The 13466-nt window shown below is 41.0% G+C and overlaps 1 protein-coding gene across 1 annotated transcript; it reads left to right on the plus strand.

Moving 5' to 3' along the window:
- Positions 1-955: 955 nt before the first annotated feature.
- On the plus strand, positions 956-8582 carry SERTM2 (serine rich and transmembrane domain containing 2). The gene is made up of 2 exons (XM_063347325.1): positions 956-1357; positions 4625-8582. The coding sequence occupies exon 2, from the start codon at positions 5224-5226 to the stop codon at positions 5500-5502; it is 279 nt and encodes a 92-aa protein (XP_063203395.1). The 5' UTR covers positions 956-1357; positions 4625-5223; the 3' UTR covers positions 5503-8582.
- The last annotated feature ends 4884 nt before the right edge of the window (positions 8583-13466 follow it).

Consider the following 13466-nt stretch of genomic DNA (forward strand, 5'->3'; position numbering starts at 1 on the left):
CTACTCCACCTATGTGCCGGTCACCTCCAGCTGTGCTCCACTAATGGTGAAACCTTGGGGCTTGCTGCAATGCATCCCAAACTGACATCTGTCCCTAACAGACTCAGCCACACTGTGTAAAGCAGAGGCAACCTTGGACCCCATCACCCTTCTGAAACATGCACACAACTAAAATTATAGTGATTCATAGTGATTATAGTGATTAAATTATCGTGATTTGGTTTAACCTAATTTGTGTTGTAACTGGAACAGGGTCACAAAACATCCTTACTTTGTCAGCTGGGGGGAGCTAAGAAATGGAGGTTAAAATGCATGGTTATCAGAGGGATCACGATGGTTCTCACCTCAACCTTGGCTCCTTCTGCCTCATTTCTGTGACATCCTGTAGGTAGATCTGTGCTTCATGCATTCATAAATTGGTGACAATCTTTTTTGATCACAATACTGCAAAGTTGGGGATATGCTTATTCATGCAGAGTTTCAAACTACTCAAGGGAGAGAATACCTGTAAAACTAAACCGGCCACATGGCAATTCCCAAACCATCAAACAGTAAACACAGGGACAAAAATACATAAAAAGCTCCAACGCCAAAGAGCAATACTTGGGGACAATCCTGAGGGTCTCAGCTGAAAAATGACACTTGTGCATGGTTCCAGACAGGAACCTAGCTGGGAGCCCTCACCAGGCAATCCTTTCCAAGAGCCACAAAACAAAAAACCTTTGCATCTTCTAGGAAATTAAGAGAGAGAAACTGATAAGCTGTCCTCCTGGCTCATGTCTTACTCCACAATTAGCAGGCAGCTCAGTCTTGTCTACCTACCACTTGCAAGCACGAAAGGGTTAAGATAAACCTTGTACAAACTTTGCTGCGAGCTGAGCTCACAGCCTCCCTCCCTTCCCTCCTTGCCTGCAGCCGAGCTGCAGCAGCATCGAGCACTACCGATCCTCTCTGCTCTAACTGTTGCCTACCGCTGCTGAAGGAGGGGACTGGCTGTTTCCATCCAAGCAGTGAAGCTCATGAAGCTCCTTGCCCCCTACTCCTACTGCCTGTGAAGGAAGGGCATCACCAGGGCTGTTCAGTCAGACTGTCAGTTGGCATCTCAAGATCCGGAGTAAGAGCCATCCCTGTCAGCGAACCATGTGAGCAGAGAACCAAGAGCAGAGGAGAAGAAAGTACACTTGGCATGTCTGTTGCTGAAAAGACAATATCCTGACACCAGTAATAAGACAGCAAATCTTTTCTGCACAAATTCCGTTACCTGGGAGGAGATGTTCCTAGATAAATCACCAGCAAGCTTGTGGTCTGAACCAGCTGCTCTAATGCCTAGTCCCAACACCCCTGCCTGCTCTGAAAGGTAACTATGCTTTATTCTGTTCTCTTCCTATGCACTACCAAAGCTGAGACACTGACATACTATCTTGCACTTCAGCATGAGACCAAAAATTACTGTCTGCCACTGAAAGAAGAGACATATCCCCTTTCCTCTCCCTCAGATCCTCCCTGGAGAAAATGCAAGCCATGGACGGAATTGATACTTTAATGCTTTGTTTGCATTTCTTCAGTGCTGATTTTTTTCTCTAAAGATCACCTAGACAGAATACACCTGGTACTCTGTGTGTTCAAAACCAAACCTTTCTGTGCTTGCCAGCTGGTTCAGCTCAGTTTAAATTAACAGCCTTGGAGAAGTCACACAAGTAATTGTTCTATTCTGTCCCACTTACCTCTTTGTAGTAGTTTTAATATCAGATGGAAAAGCAAAAGGAACTCAGGAAAGTTGCTTTGACTTTCAGAGATGCCTTGCTGGCAAGTGGCACTTAAACCAAATATGGGAGTAAAAGGAAGCAAGAAGGCAAGATAAGACATTTACTGCAGCTGCAAGATCAATTTGTACTGTCTCTCTGCACTGTTTTGGGGACAATCTTTCTTTCTCTCTGCTCCTCTGTGATCTACAAAGCTGCAGAGTTAGGGACATGCAGGCTTCACAAAAACTCCCAAACCTGAAGCTCCCCAAACCCTCATAGGTGCAGTGGGAGGATGGTAATTTCAGTACCCATGAAGTTTTGGCTCATGAATTTCCTCAGTGACACACTCTGAGAAGAAACCTTTCTGTTGTTTTGTATGAGGCTTCTATTTTCATTACTGATTTTTATTAAATGAAATAGGTTGTGTTTGATTTTTTTAAATCCTTGCTGCGAAACGATCACAAACTGATTAAAAAAGAAGTGTCTGCTTGGAATCAATCTGTACCCACTGAGCATCAGTGAACACTAATGGTGCTTGGCACCTCTCAGAAATGGGAGTATTGTCCAGACAGAAAATGACGACTAAGCCTTGATTAACAATTTAGATCATAGGGAATGTGGACTCTAGTTATCCTGCTCTGCTCCATAACAAACTTCTGCTTACTATCTCTGTCCGTGGACTTGAGGGCTTCTCAGGGTAACAAGTGAGGTTTTGCCTCCTGTAATCAGAGTCATACAAAGTTATAATGCTGACCTGTTTTATACATTTTTTTCAGAATCTTTGTGTACCACATATTTTCCCTACAATCTTAAAGCTTCTATTCCTTAAAGGGGAGTGTGCAAATATCCAAAAACCTGTGCTCAATGAGATAATCGGTAGATTGAAAAGCAGAAATCTTTGGGGTTGCCTGGAGCTACTGAATTATTTCTGCCTCATTTCTGGAAAAGATGTAGTTAATTTCACAGCTTTCAATAGTCTTAATAGTTGGTTGCTCCTGACAGTTCTATAGTTGAGACTTAAAAATAAAAAGCAAGCTGTGCCAGCTCCCCATTGCTAATACTTTTTACTATTAATCTGCTCCTTTTATCAATAAATGCCCAGCTGAACTTTGTTAATTCAATGTCTTGGTTTGTAGCTAATTATTGAACTTCAGACTAATGTCCTTAGCATTCTGCAGTCTAATTTTATGAAGTATGTAAAGCCATTAGGCTCTCTGCTCCTTATGGAGAGAAACTAGCTCTGACTTTTGCTCTCGGTAAGATAGCAGATGAGATGGGCAAAGACATTGTTCTGTGCTTTAACTCACACAAGTGTGAGATTCCAGACTGATTGCACTTCATTATCAACATAGAAACCATACTGTAAAAACTGAGGTTTAATATGGACAGTAGCCGTCACACCCTCTATTTCCCACCTGCTGTGTAACGTAAAAATATTCTTCATGGGGAAGAATTTCCATTTATACATTTGAAGTGTGAAAATCACAGAGTTATTGCCCTGTAATCGAAAGCAAAAGTGCCTGGCTGCAACAGAACCTCCCCTTTCACGTCCCATGCTTCTGCATCAGCACCCCTGCTGCCAGAATACCTGGCTCCAAAGGGATTGAGTCGGCTCCTGGAAAAATACTGAGCAGCCCTTTTCTACCATGCTTGCCCACAACCTCCTACACAAAGCCCAGCACAGAATACATTACCCATGCAGGGACTGCAGAAGTCAAATCCCCAGGCAATTTTTTCAGTCAGCAATTTGGGTCAGCTTAGCCAGCCTATTACTAAGCAGGATATGGCCCAATATTTCCTAAACTGGATTGCTGTTATTTCAAATGCTTTGATACTGAAGAAGGTTTTGCAGGAGCTGGGAGGTAATTGTAGACAATCCCCAGCGTCCCTGCTCCAAAAACGCCACACATTGGATGTTTCCCCATCATGTGAGCCAAAGTATGTCTGTCTTGCTTGTAATGAAAGCCTGAATATCAGCCCCTTGACGACTCAGGCCTCCAGATTTCAACCACCTCTCTCTGAAGAACAGCAAGGTGTTGTTTCCACTGGTGCACGGGGAGAACATAACCAAAGATTGTCAATAGAACAGCTACGTTTTACAAACTGAAGGCCCATGACTGTCAAAATGTTTTGCAGTAATATGTCTTTTAGGTGAAATCTTTATCTAAAAGCATCAGAGTTTTTATCATTTTGACCTAATGTTTCATTTTAATCTGACTGCCATAGTATATTACCATATTAATGTAACTATTCACATCTCATGTAGGTGTATATGTAGTGAACATTATAAATGACTACATCACTTTGTTTCAATGCTAAAAACAAAATTCTGGTCTTATCAAAGCAGAAAATGATGGTTTTGGATGCACCATTTACAGTGAATTTTTGTCATTTACATTTTCTGTTTCCAGTTGGAAGAATTGAAAATGCTAAAACCTTAAGATACCCCCTATTTCTAGTAAGTTCTGCTCCCAGGAGGGGAGTGAAGTGCCATATCCTGTGGCAGAGTTGCCCCAGTGGGACAAGTAGGGCTCTGGATGCCTGCCAGGTGCATCCTGCCTCAGAAACAGAGGGCCCTGATAAACAATAAATGAGACACACATGGTGGAAGATGCTGCCTAGATTCATATCTTCCCTTCCTCTGTGACATCTAATTCCATAGACCGTGGGTCCTTCTCTTACCCAGAAGTAAGTAGTGAGTGTTAACAGAGGAGACCTTAACATTGGATTTGCATGGTCTTTCTCTATCAAGGTGTCTCATAGGAGTGTGACAAGGGTTTTCTTATCTATTTGTTCTAAAGATACCTCATATAGGCTAGGCTATTTTGGTACCTGGTTTCATTTCTCTCTCTCTCCTTCTCTCATTTTTTTCCTTTTAGAAAGCCAATTTTTTGACTGTTCCTAATGAGAAACTCAAAACTCCATACTCCTTAAGCAAGTATCAATAGCCCTGGATTAGGAGAGAAGAGATTCCCCCAGCAGTCTGACAAAACAGAAAACAACCTTCCCCAGCTCATACAAGGATAAATCACCTGCTGTGGGAGAAGCTGGCAGAAAGCTGACTCAGTTTGTTTGGAAAACAGCACTTGCAGAGACCAAAGCTGTGCAAACCTTTGCAGCTCAGTTTGAGAGAAGGACCAAAGCTTTTCACGTACCAAAGGAGATGACCTACCAAAAGAAGGACCAAAGCATTTTCAGGACAAAATGAAAGCCAGATGGCAATGTAAAACACAAGTCTCTAATGCTTGTTGTCATTCTAATAGCAACTTGCAAAATGATTTGCAAAGGCCTGTCTCATGCAGTCTGCTTGAATATGTGAACCAGCAGTCTTGAGACCAAGAGGATGGCGCATTTCTTGCTGAAGCCATTGTGCCATCTGTCCTAAGTTTTGTCTCTTGACCTCCTCTGTAAGTTTGGTGAGGGAAGACAGGAAATCTGAGGGTAAATAAGCAAAATGGACCAAAGCTGACAGAGAGCAATGACTGAGATTTATTTCAAATTCCGTGGAAACCTGACTGGCCGCGTCCACTTTCCAACTCTGGCTACAGAAGTAGACACAACAGCAGATAAATATTCCAGCCTCTACGTGTACGTGGGATTGTTTCTAACGCTACTGGCTATCCTTCTCATATTGCTTTTCTCCATGCTCTTGCGCCTGAAGCATGTTATTTCCCCAATCACCACATCTCCAGAGAGCACTGAGAATGTCCAGCAGTTCACAGATGTGGAAATGCACAGCAGGATTCCTACCACTTAGAGGCCCCAAAGCAAAGAGGGCTCTGTGCTTGTGAAACATGTTTTGTTCAGCCAAATGGTGGTGGAAAGAATGTCTGCCTGCCTATTGAGCCCTACAACTTATTGCACAACCATCAACAGCAGCACAGAGCATATGGAGAGTGTCACTCAACTCAGACTGACTGGGACCCACTAGCTGTTGACACTACAGGCAATGTGTGTGCAACACCCTCAACAAAATTTACGTTACAGAAACCTACTGCCATCAGGAAAGACTCATATCCCTTTAAAAGCCCTTGCAGAAAATGGTAAAAGCCACAATAATGACAGGAAAAACCCCAGAGAGACACGTAGCAGAATGTGTCCTGGAGCCCGTATTTGCTGACCTATCTCTCTGCCCTTAAATTCCTTGCTTATAAAAAGAGTTGAATCAACAAAGTAAACTGGCTTAAGTGGAAAGAGCCAACAGGATACATACAGAAATTATCAGTGGTTTGGAAATTCTCAGGCATTTCTCCCATTCAAGAAGGAAAACCTTAAACTGCTTTTTTCCCACTTGAATGGCAGATTTACACGATGGAATTTCAGAAGTATACAAATGTTTCATCACCTGCTGGAACTATGAGTTTCTGACATTAAAAACCCTACAGTGGATAGTTGCATTCCAGATATCACAAAGACAGAACTTTTAAAAGAGGAAAGAAAATAAAGATAAAATTTAACAAAGGTTTAAAATAAAAAGAAAGCATCAGCAGGAAATGAGCAGCAGGAGAGGAAAAATGTTAAAATACACTCTACCTCTCTTCTTTTATTCCCCATTACATTAACTGAGCTGAATATAAACATATTCATGCCTTTCAGCCTTCCCAGTATCACTCAGTAACTAAAATGCAGTATAAAGTCTGTGAGTCAATGGACATTCTTCTCCTAAGAGATTCAAATTCATAATAACATTTCCTCTCTTATCCATGTTGGGTTTTCTTTCTCAAAAGACAGACCGGTTCTTCCAAAGCTTTTTTATTTGTTTTCCTCCAAAGAAAGCTGAAGAAATGCCAGGGCCTGGCATTGCAATAATGAATAGTGTGAACAGCTCTGGACATAGACTAGTAGGGAACATGCAGATGGAAAGTAAACTCACTGAGCACTAAAAGATAGGACTCAATCCAAATACCCTGGTGGATCATTTGGAACTTAAATTTATGAAACAACAATCTGATCCAATCCTCCTACCTATGAACGATGTATAGAGATTGACTTTGCTTCTGTGGATGGGAAAGGTGGAATCAAATATGGCATATCACTTCTGGGAGAGCCACTGCCAGAGCCACTGGCTCAAGAAAAACCTTGAGCGAGATTGCTTCACCTATATCTCTAAAGGGCACGAATTTTACCCAGCTTACCTTCTTTATTACAGTCTAATTCTAGTTTAGTGATAAAATCCCCTGGTGCTTTCCACATTTATATACACTTATTTGCCAATTCTCTCTCCAAGGGCTTGGAAAGTGTAAACTCCCCACACAAAACCAGTGCTAAAATTAGAGAAGACACTGACTCCATGGACTTGTGATAGTAACAAGAAACTGTTTCTCAAATGCTTTGTGAACAACAGGTCTGTATATGGGTGAGCTGTTTGGACTAGGAATATGGCTTTTACAGGTGATTGTGTATGTGGGGGAGCAGAATGATAAGTAATGTCCATACTGGATACAGTTGGTCCATGGGCAGGACTAGTGTTTTTCTTACTCATGTATTTAGTACAAAGCCATTTAAAAACTTCTTCCTTATATTGAATAACACCCTTTATACTCCACTAACACCCACATAAGCAGGTTTAACCTATAAAATAGCACAGTGACTGTGTTAGGGAATACAGCAAACAATGCACTCTCAGCAATATCTCCCCATGCCATGCTTGGCTGTGTTTATCTCAAAAAGAAGACAGAAGGCAGGTTGCCCTCAAGCGTTCTGCCATGGGGACAAGACACAGATATCACCAGGCAGGATGGTGGCTTCACACCTGACCTAAAGGTTAGCTCCTCAAGGAGTGCTACTCTCAGTACTGCACAAGAGCCCAAATTCTGTGTGATGATTTGGACATCAGTCCAGCTAGGACAGACGGCTACTGAGTTCATCAACGACATTTAAATTTAACAAAAATCTATTCAGATCAAGTTGGCTTGGTGTGTGTCATTCATTCAGCCATCATGAGGCAGACTAGCCCTCCCAATTTTCTTGATGTGCCATTTGAAAGCTACAACTTAGACTGTAAATGTTCTAACATACTAAATCAGCAACTAAACCACATTAGCCTTACAGCACGACTATCTGTGAAAAAGCCTTATTTCCAAGAAGCTGCAGGAAAGATTCAAATATTGACATAAAATATCAAACCTACTAATGGAAAAAGACAGTGTCATCTGGGTTAGGATCCAAATTCTTATTGCTCTGATCTCATCTGAAAAGCCCGCCAGAGGCAGGCGTCAAGACTCTGTTTCTTTCCTTCATACTAAAGTGTGTTAATTCAGAAGAGTCTCACAACCCTTTAAAACTTATTCAGTAAATATACTGTAAATAAGAGCAATCACTTCATATATCATTACATTATATCACGTTATAACTTTGAGCAGACTCTGTATTTCTATATAATACTGCTAAGGAAAGCAGCCTTATCATCTAACACAAAAATAGCAAGTTTTCCTTTCTAAAGCTTCGTTTCACGCAAAGTATCTGTCCCACTTGATACATATACAGTCCCAGAGGTAATTAAATACCTCACCTGTCTGTACAATGCCAGCAAGTTTTAAAGCCTTTCTCATTGAGAAACAGAAGAATACCTTTTCCCCTTTTTCAGTCTCATTTGTAATGTCCAAGACCTGATGGCTTTGAGAAAAGAGACTGTTTGGATGCATTGACCTGTGTTTGCTGAGCGGGCTTTAGTGGACTTGGGTATTCTTTGGCTATAAAGAGTGGTTATTGGAACTTTTGCATGGATTTGATGGATCTTGGAAAACTGCAGGTGTCGCATCCACTCCCTTCTCCTCCAGCAGTCTGTTCCCTTCCCACTTGTCCGTCTGCTACAGAAAATTGGGTTTTTTTACAAAAATAAAGAGACACGCTACTATCAATGGTGAGTCACTGACTGCTCTGTACTACTTCCACGTATGGATGTGAAATAGGCTCAAGTGGTGCCACTCATTTCAAATTAATTGTTGGCCTCAGGAGGCATCTGTGTAAGGAGACCCCATACCAGTCTGTGTAAGGACGACTTGAACCAGGACAGTTTGTTACCATCTTTACTCCCATCTTAAACACTGGAAATAAATATGACTATTTAGTGAATTCATCACCTCCTCCATTCCCTACCTGCAGGGGAAGACAGCCACCTGTTGTTCTGAAAGAGCAGCAAAACGACTACATGTTGCCATTCCTTGTGGGTGGGACTGTGAGGTCAGAGTAAGCCTACAGCCATCAGAAAACCACCATTGCTCCCAATTCCCCAGGGTATTTAGTCTAGGAAGTGTCAGGACCTGAGTGTGGTGTAACTCACCAAACCATATATATTCTACAGGATTTATGCTTGGGTAATCTCATCCACATGATTTCCATTCACATCCATGAATTTTCTGCATTAACAAACCCTTAAGTATTGAGCAGAAAGGGTTCATATGTAGAATGTGTTCCTTCTTTGTGTCAGAATATATAAACATAAATGTATATTTACATATCCTCACAGGACTGCAGAGAAGAACATAATTTTGCAAATAGCATTAACTCAGCAGAGGATCAACCTTGAGCTCCCCAAAGGACCTTTTTTGATTTTACTTGAAAAAGAAATAGAACATGTTTGAAAGAAAAAAAATATGTGATGTCACACATCCATTTAACTGTCAGCATTAATGAAAAATTTCTTGTATGCCTTGTCTTCTCTAGGAAATAATGTCCTTACCCTCCAGTTACTAACGTGGTAACTACTTATGAGGTAACATCCTAGTGCAGACAGATAGACAGCTGTGGCTTTAAAGCAGTTTCGCAGATTAGGAGAGATGCAGACAACTCCTCCTGCTACTTACCCGCTGATAATAGTAAATGCCACAAGTCAACTTATTTGCTACAGATTAGGTAGCAAATTAGGCAAGATTGTTGGAATGGTTGTATTTTTTTTCAAATACGACATATCTTTGTGGTGTGTCTATACTTCAGCTTAATTCTGGTATGTACAGAAAGCTTGTTCACAGTTCTGTTTATTCAGGTACCTGCAAAAAACGTGCAGTCTTACAATGACATGCATGACTAAAAATTCAGATGCAGATATATCTGAAAAGGGAAAAAATCCCAAATGGTATTTTCTTGGTACATGAGCTGTTAACTTAGTTGTTGCCATTTTGATAGAAAAATAAACCTAGAGATGGTGAAATCTGCTTGGTAGATGCAGTGGGCTTAAAAAAGACTACACAGAATGTCAAATAAAAAGTATCCAAATACATAATTCTATAAACAAATGCTAAAGTTACAAGAGAAGATTTAAGACTACATCCTTGAGGATTAGTAAAGATGATATTTTCAGTTACAGTTCCTGATACAGATTTCACATTTGTTCACAAAGAGGAACTGCATGTTATATATTCCATCTACCAAAAGCCTAATCCCATAAAGCTCTCTGAGATCTTAATCCTTAGGCTTTTACAGAAGGTCATGAAGTTCCAGCACAAATAAGAGCAGTCTTCAATTGCTGATGTTCATTCTGTGGGCACAGACATCAAAACAAAGCCTGAAAAATCACCGTGATAAGTTTGTTCCTTGCACACTTGCTCTCTAGAATGCAGTATATGAAAATTTCCTCTCAGTCCTTTCATAAGAGAGAACAGTTAAACATTAATCTAGGGCAGTTGATGTTATGTGTGAAAAATAATCCTAAACCGAACTTGAATTTTGATGTATTGGATTTTTCAGGGGTACTCTAGGATTTCTTCAGCTGAAGGCAAAAAGAAGTTGTCCAGCTCTAGGCAATGCTAAGTTGTGAAAGCAGATCTGGATACAAGAGGGAAAGGTCTGTCCAATTCATATGTAATTAATAACCCACTCCCTGTACTCCCACCTTAAATTCATGTCTGTGTAAACTTGTCAACTGGGAAACAAATGATAAATAATTCAGAAGACCTTTCCCTCCCTTCCTTCTCCTCTAGATTGATTAACCCATTTTCAAAGTATAATTTGATCAAGCTAATAGCCATAGACTTCCTAAACTGACTCTCTGCATTAATTCTGTCTTCATGGTCATAGTCCTACTCTTACAGTCCCATTTAATAGCAACCGATTAAGATACAACAACAGGCACCTGCAAGTCAAATGAGAGCTCAGCGACATTCTTTGGTACTTGAAATCTGTTCTCTGCAAGCAATAAATTTAACATTTAATCTGGGCTGTTGTCCTGAAGCTAGTTCCTCTTCAAGTCCTGAAACACTTGCACCACAATAGCCACTGGATGATGTTTATTCATGTAGTTTTATGAAAAAACACATACCTACCAGCAATACTGGAGGAGGAAGCAGCACCTATCTGTGAGCAAACATCAGGTAGACAAGCTCTTCTTTCAAATGCAGGGAAGATTCAGAGGGAAACTTGTCTTGGGCTACCCTTTGAACTGCGTGGCAAGGTGCTGAACTGGGGCACTCTTTACAGGACAACACAAAACCATGACCTGAATTTGAGTGTATTACAGGCTTTGGCATCCCCCAGCACCTTCCTACTATTCTTCCTATTTCCTTTAAACATATCGGAATCCTGTCTTTGGCCGAGAACTCACAAGTGGGTGTTTCCAGTGCTGTGGTGCACAGAGCAGCTGAAGGTGGATTTTTTTAAGGCTACGTACCCTGTATTATTAGCTTGAAAGACACAAACCTGGATGCCACCTGCTGAAGCAAAATTTACTAGGAAGATCTCCCCTTTACTCCTTATGCCTTAGCAATCTTAATTCAAACTAACTGATGTTCATAGCAGTTAATATGCAGCATCTTTTATAATATTATTCCATAATCCTTAGGTTACTAGGAACCTGTCCAAATAGCTGTGGCATGACTAGCAGCACATAATGCCCCAGGAAGCTCACATCTGGGCCTGTGTGAAGTTGCTGCAATACGCTCATTGGCAAATCTTACAGCTTGTCACTACAGAATCAAACAGATGTGGGTTTGCTGTTGTTCACAAATTTTTCATGCTTCCACAGCTTGAAAAAGCCCTTCTACAGCCCTTTCGGCACTGACTCTGTCAGCATGTGGAGTCCAGGTGATAATACCACACCGTTTTGCATTTACTTCATGTTGGCACCTAGTGGGGAAGAAGTGTGACTTCTTGTTGTTGAGTGCATCCAACAAAACAGAGGAAACAAGACAAGCATTCTGAACACACTTATTTTTGGCTAATGTGCTATGTCACACCCTGAATTTCAAAGCTGTTTATTGTTATAGAGCATAACCAACACTGAAAGGGACAGCTAACAGATAACTACAGCACGACAACATTCTCCATACACACATCTGCAAGCTACTTGGGAAGAAGAAACCACTGGGATCAGGATGCTGAGGCTGCTTTTCCTTTTTTGACTTTTGCTTGTACCTATCCATCAATTCACTACCAAACACACCATTGCCTCACTGTCCGGCTTACCTCCACACTCAGACTGTTCATCACCAGCTTAGCTGGCATGAGGCTGAATAATAACTTGCTGCAAAGCAATTTGGGAAAGATATGCTGACAGACTGAGTTATACTTAGCCTGTGTGAGATTTTGTTCTATTTAAACTTTTATGATGAACATTGCCTGGCTTAGAATTCTTAAAACATCTCCAAATGGATACTGCTTTAATGGGAATTCAGTGTCTTCACTGGACAACAGCAATAACAAAGAGATTAGGAAGAGCTTATCATGCTTTGAGGTACTGGGATGGACCAGATGACATCTTTAAGGCCTTTCTCTGAAAAGCTGCCTTCCATATCCATGAGGAGGTCACAGTTCAGACATAATGCTGGTGGTAGACAACAACTTTAAATTTGGTATCACGCCTGCCACTTAAAGGCTCAAATAAGCCTTTACATTTTATGAATACTGATTAGTTCAGCATCATTGCCTCTTTTTCTCTCCTACTGAGGAAACCTGAGATCACAGGAATTACTCACAACTCAAGAGCAGGGGACAGAGCAAGATACTTACAATTAAAACTGTAGGTCAGAGTGTCCAGTTTATGCAGGCACCAAGTATCCATGACACAGAGAATAGTAATCCATACAACAAGCATGCAAGGCAAAGGAAGGTCTGTTGTGGGTAGATGTGTGACTGTAGCTTTCTCCTACTGTATGCTTTACCCATGATCCAGCTCTGAATCCAAGAGCAGGCAGAAGAGACACACAGTAAATCAGGAATGAATCACAGCAGAGTGCTAGGCATGTTCATACAAAGTAAAAAGACAAATCTGGAGACCAGTTGCACATCAGACAAAACGGTACAGAAAAGCAGGACCTACAGGAGGAACAAATCAGAGCTTTCTCAGTGCATGCTTAATTTTGAATTCCAAAACAGGTGGATGCTTGCCCACAACAGTAAATATCCTATGGGAGAGAGGAAATGAAGAAGTAACCAATTCAATTAATAAAGCTCAAAACTCAACACCTTAACAAGAACTGGTTATTGAAGGTTTGGGTTTTTTTCTACAATAACAAATAACAGCTCACCATAAATTGAACAGTTTCAAGAAAAGGCTCACTAAGTTGGAATTCAGGCTATGACAAGCTGTAACGTGCTTCCTTTATAACAGATTGGTCAAAGAGGTCAATAAAGTAGGGGACTAATCTTGTATGGAATACAGTAATGGTCAGAAGGGATTAGCAACTCCATCAGCAGGAGGTACCATACAGCACTTTAGCTTCATGCCAAGCTAAAATCACAATAGCTCACATTGGCAAAATGGCATTAAAATATGATGTTGTTGTTTCT

Source organism: Chroicocephalus ridibundus, chromosome 9 (assembly GCF_963924245.1).
Source record: "Chroicocephalus ridibundus chromosome 9, bChrRid1.1, whole genome shotgun sequence".
Taxonomy (NCBI): Eukaryota; Metazoa; Chordata; class Aves; order Charadriiformes; family Laridae; genus Chroicocephalus; species Chroicocephalus ridibundus.

Bases quoted from the DNA above. Each gene is read 5' to 3' on its own strand.
- SERTM2 (XM_063347325.1), top strand. From the start codon at position 5,224: ATGACTGAGATTTATTTCAAATTCCGTGGAAACCTGACTGGCCGCGTC.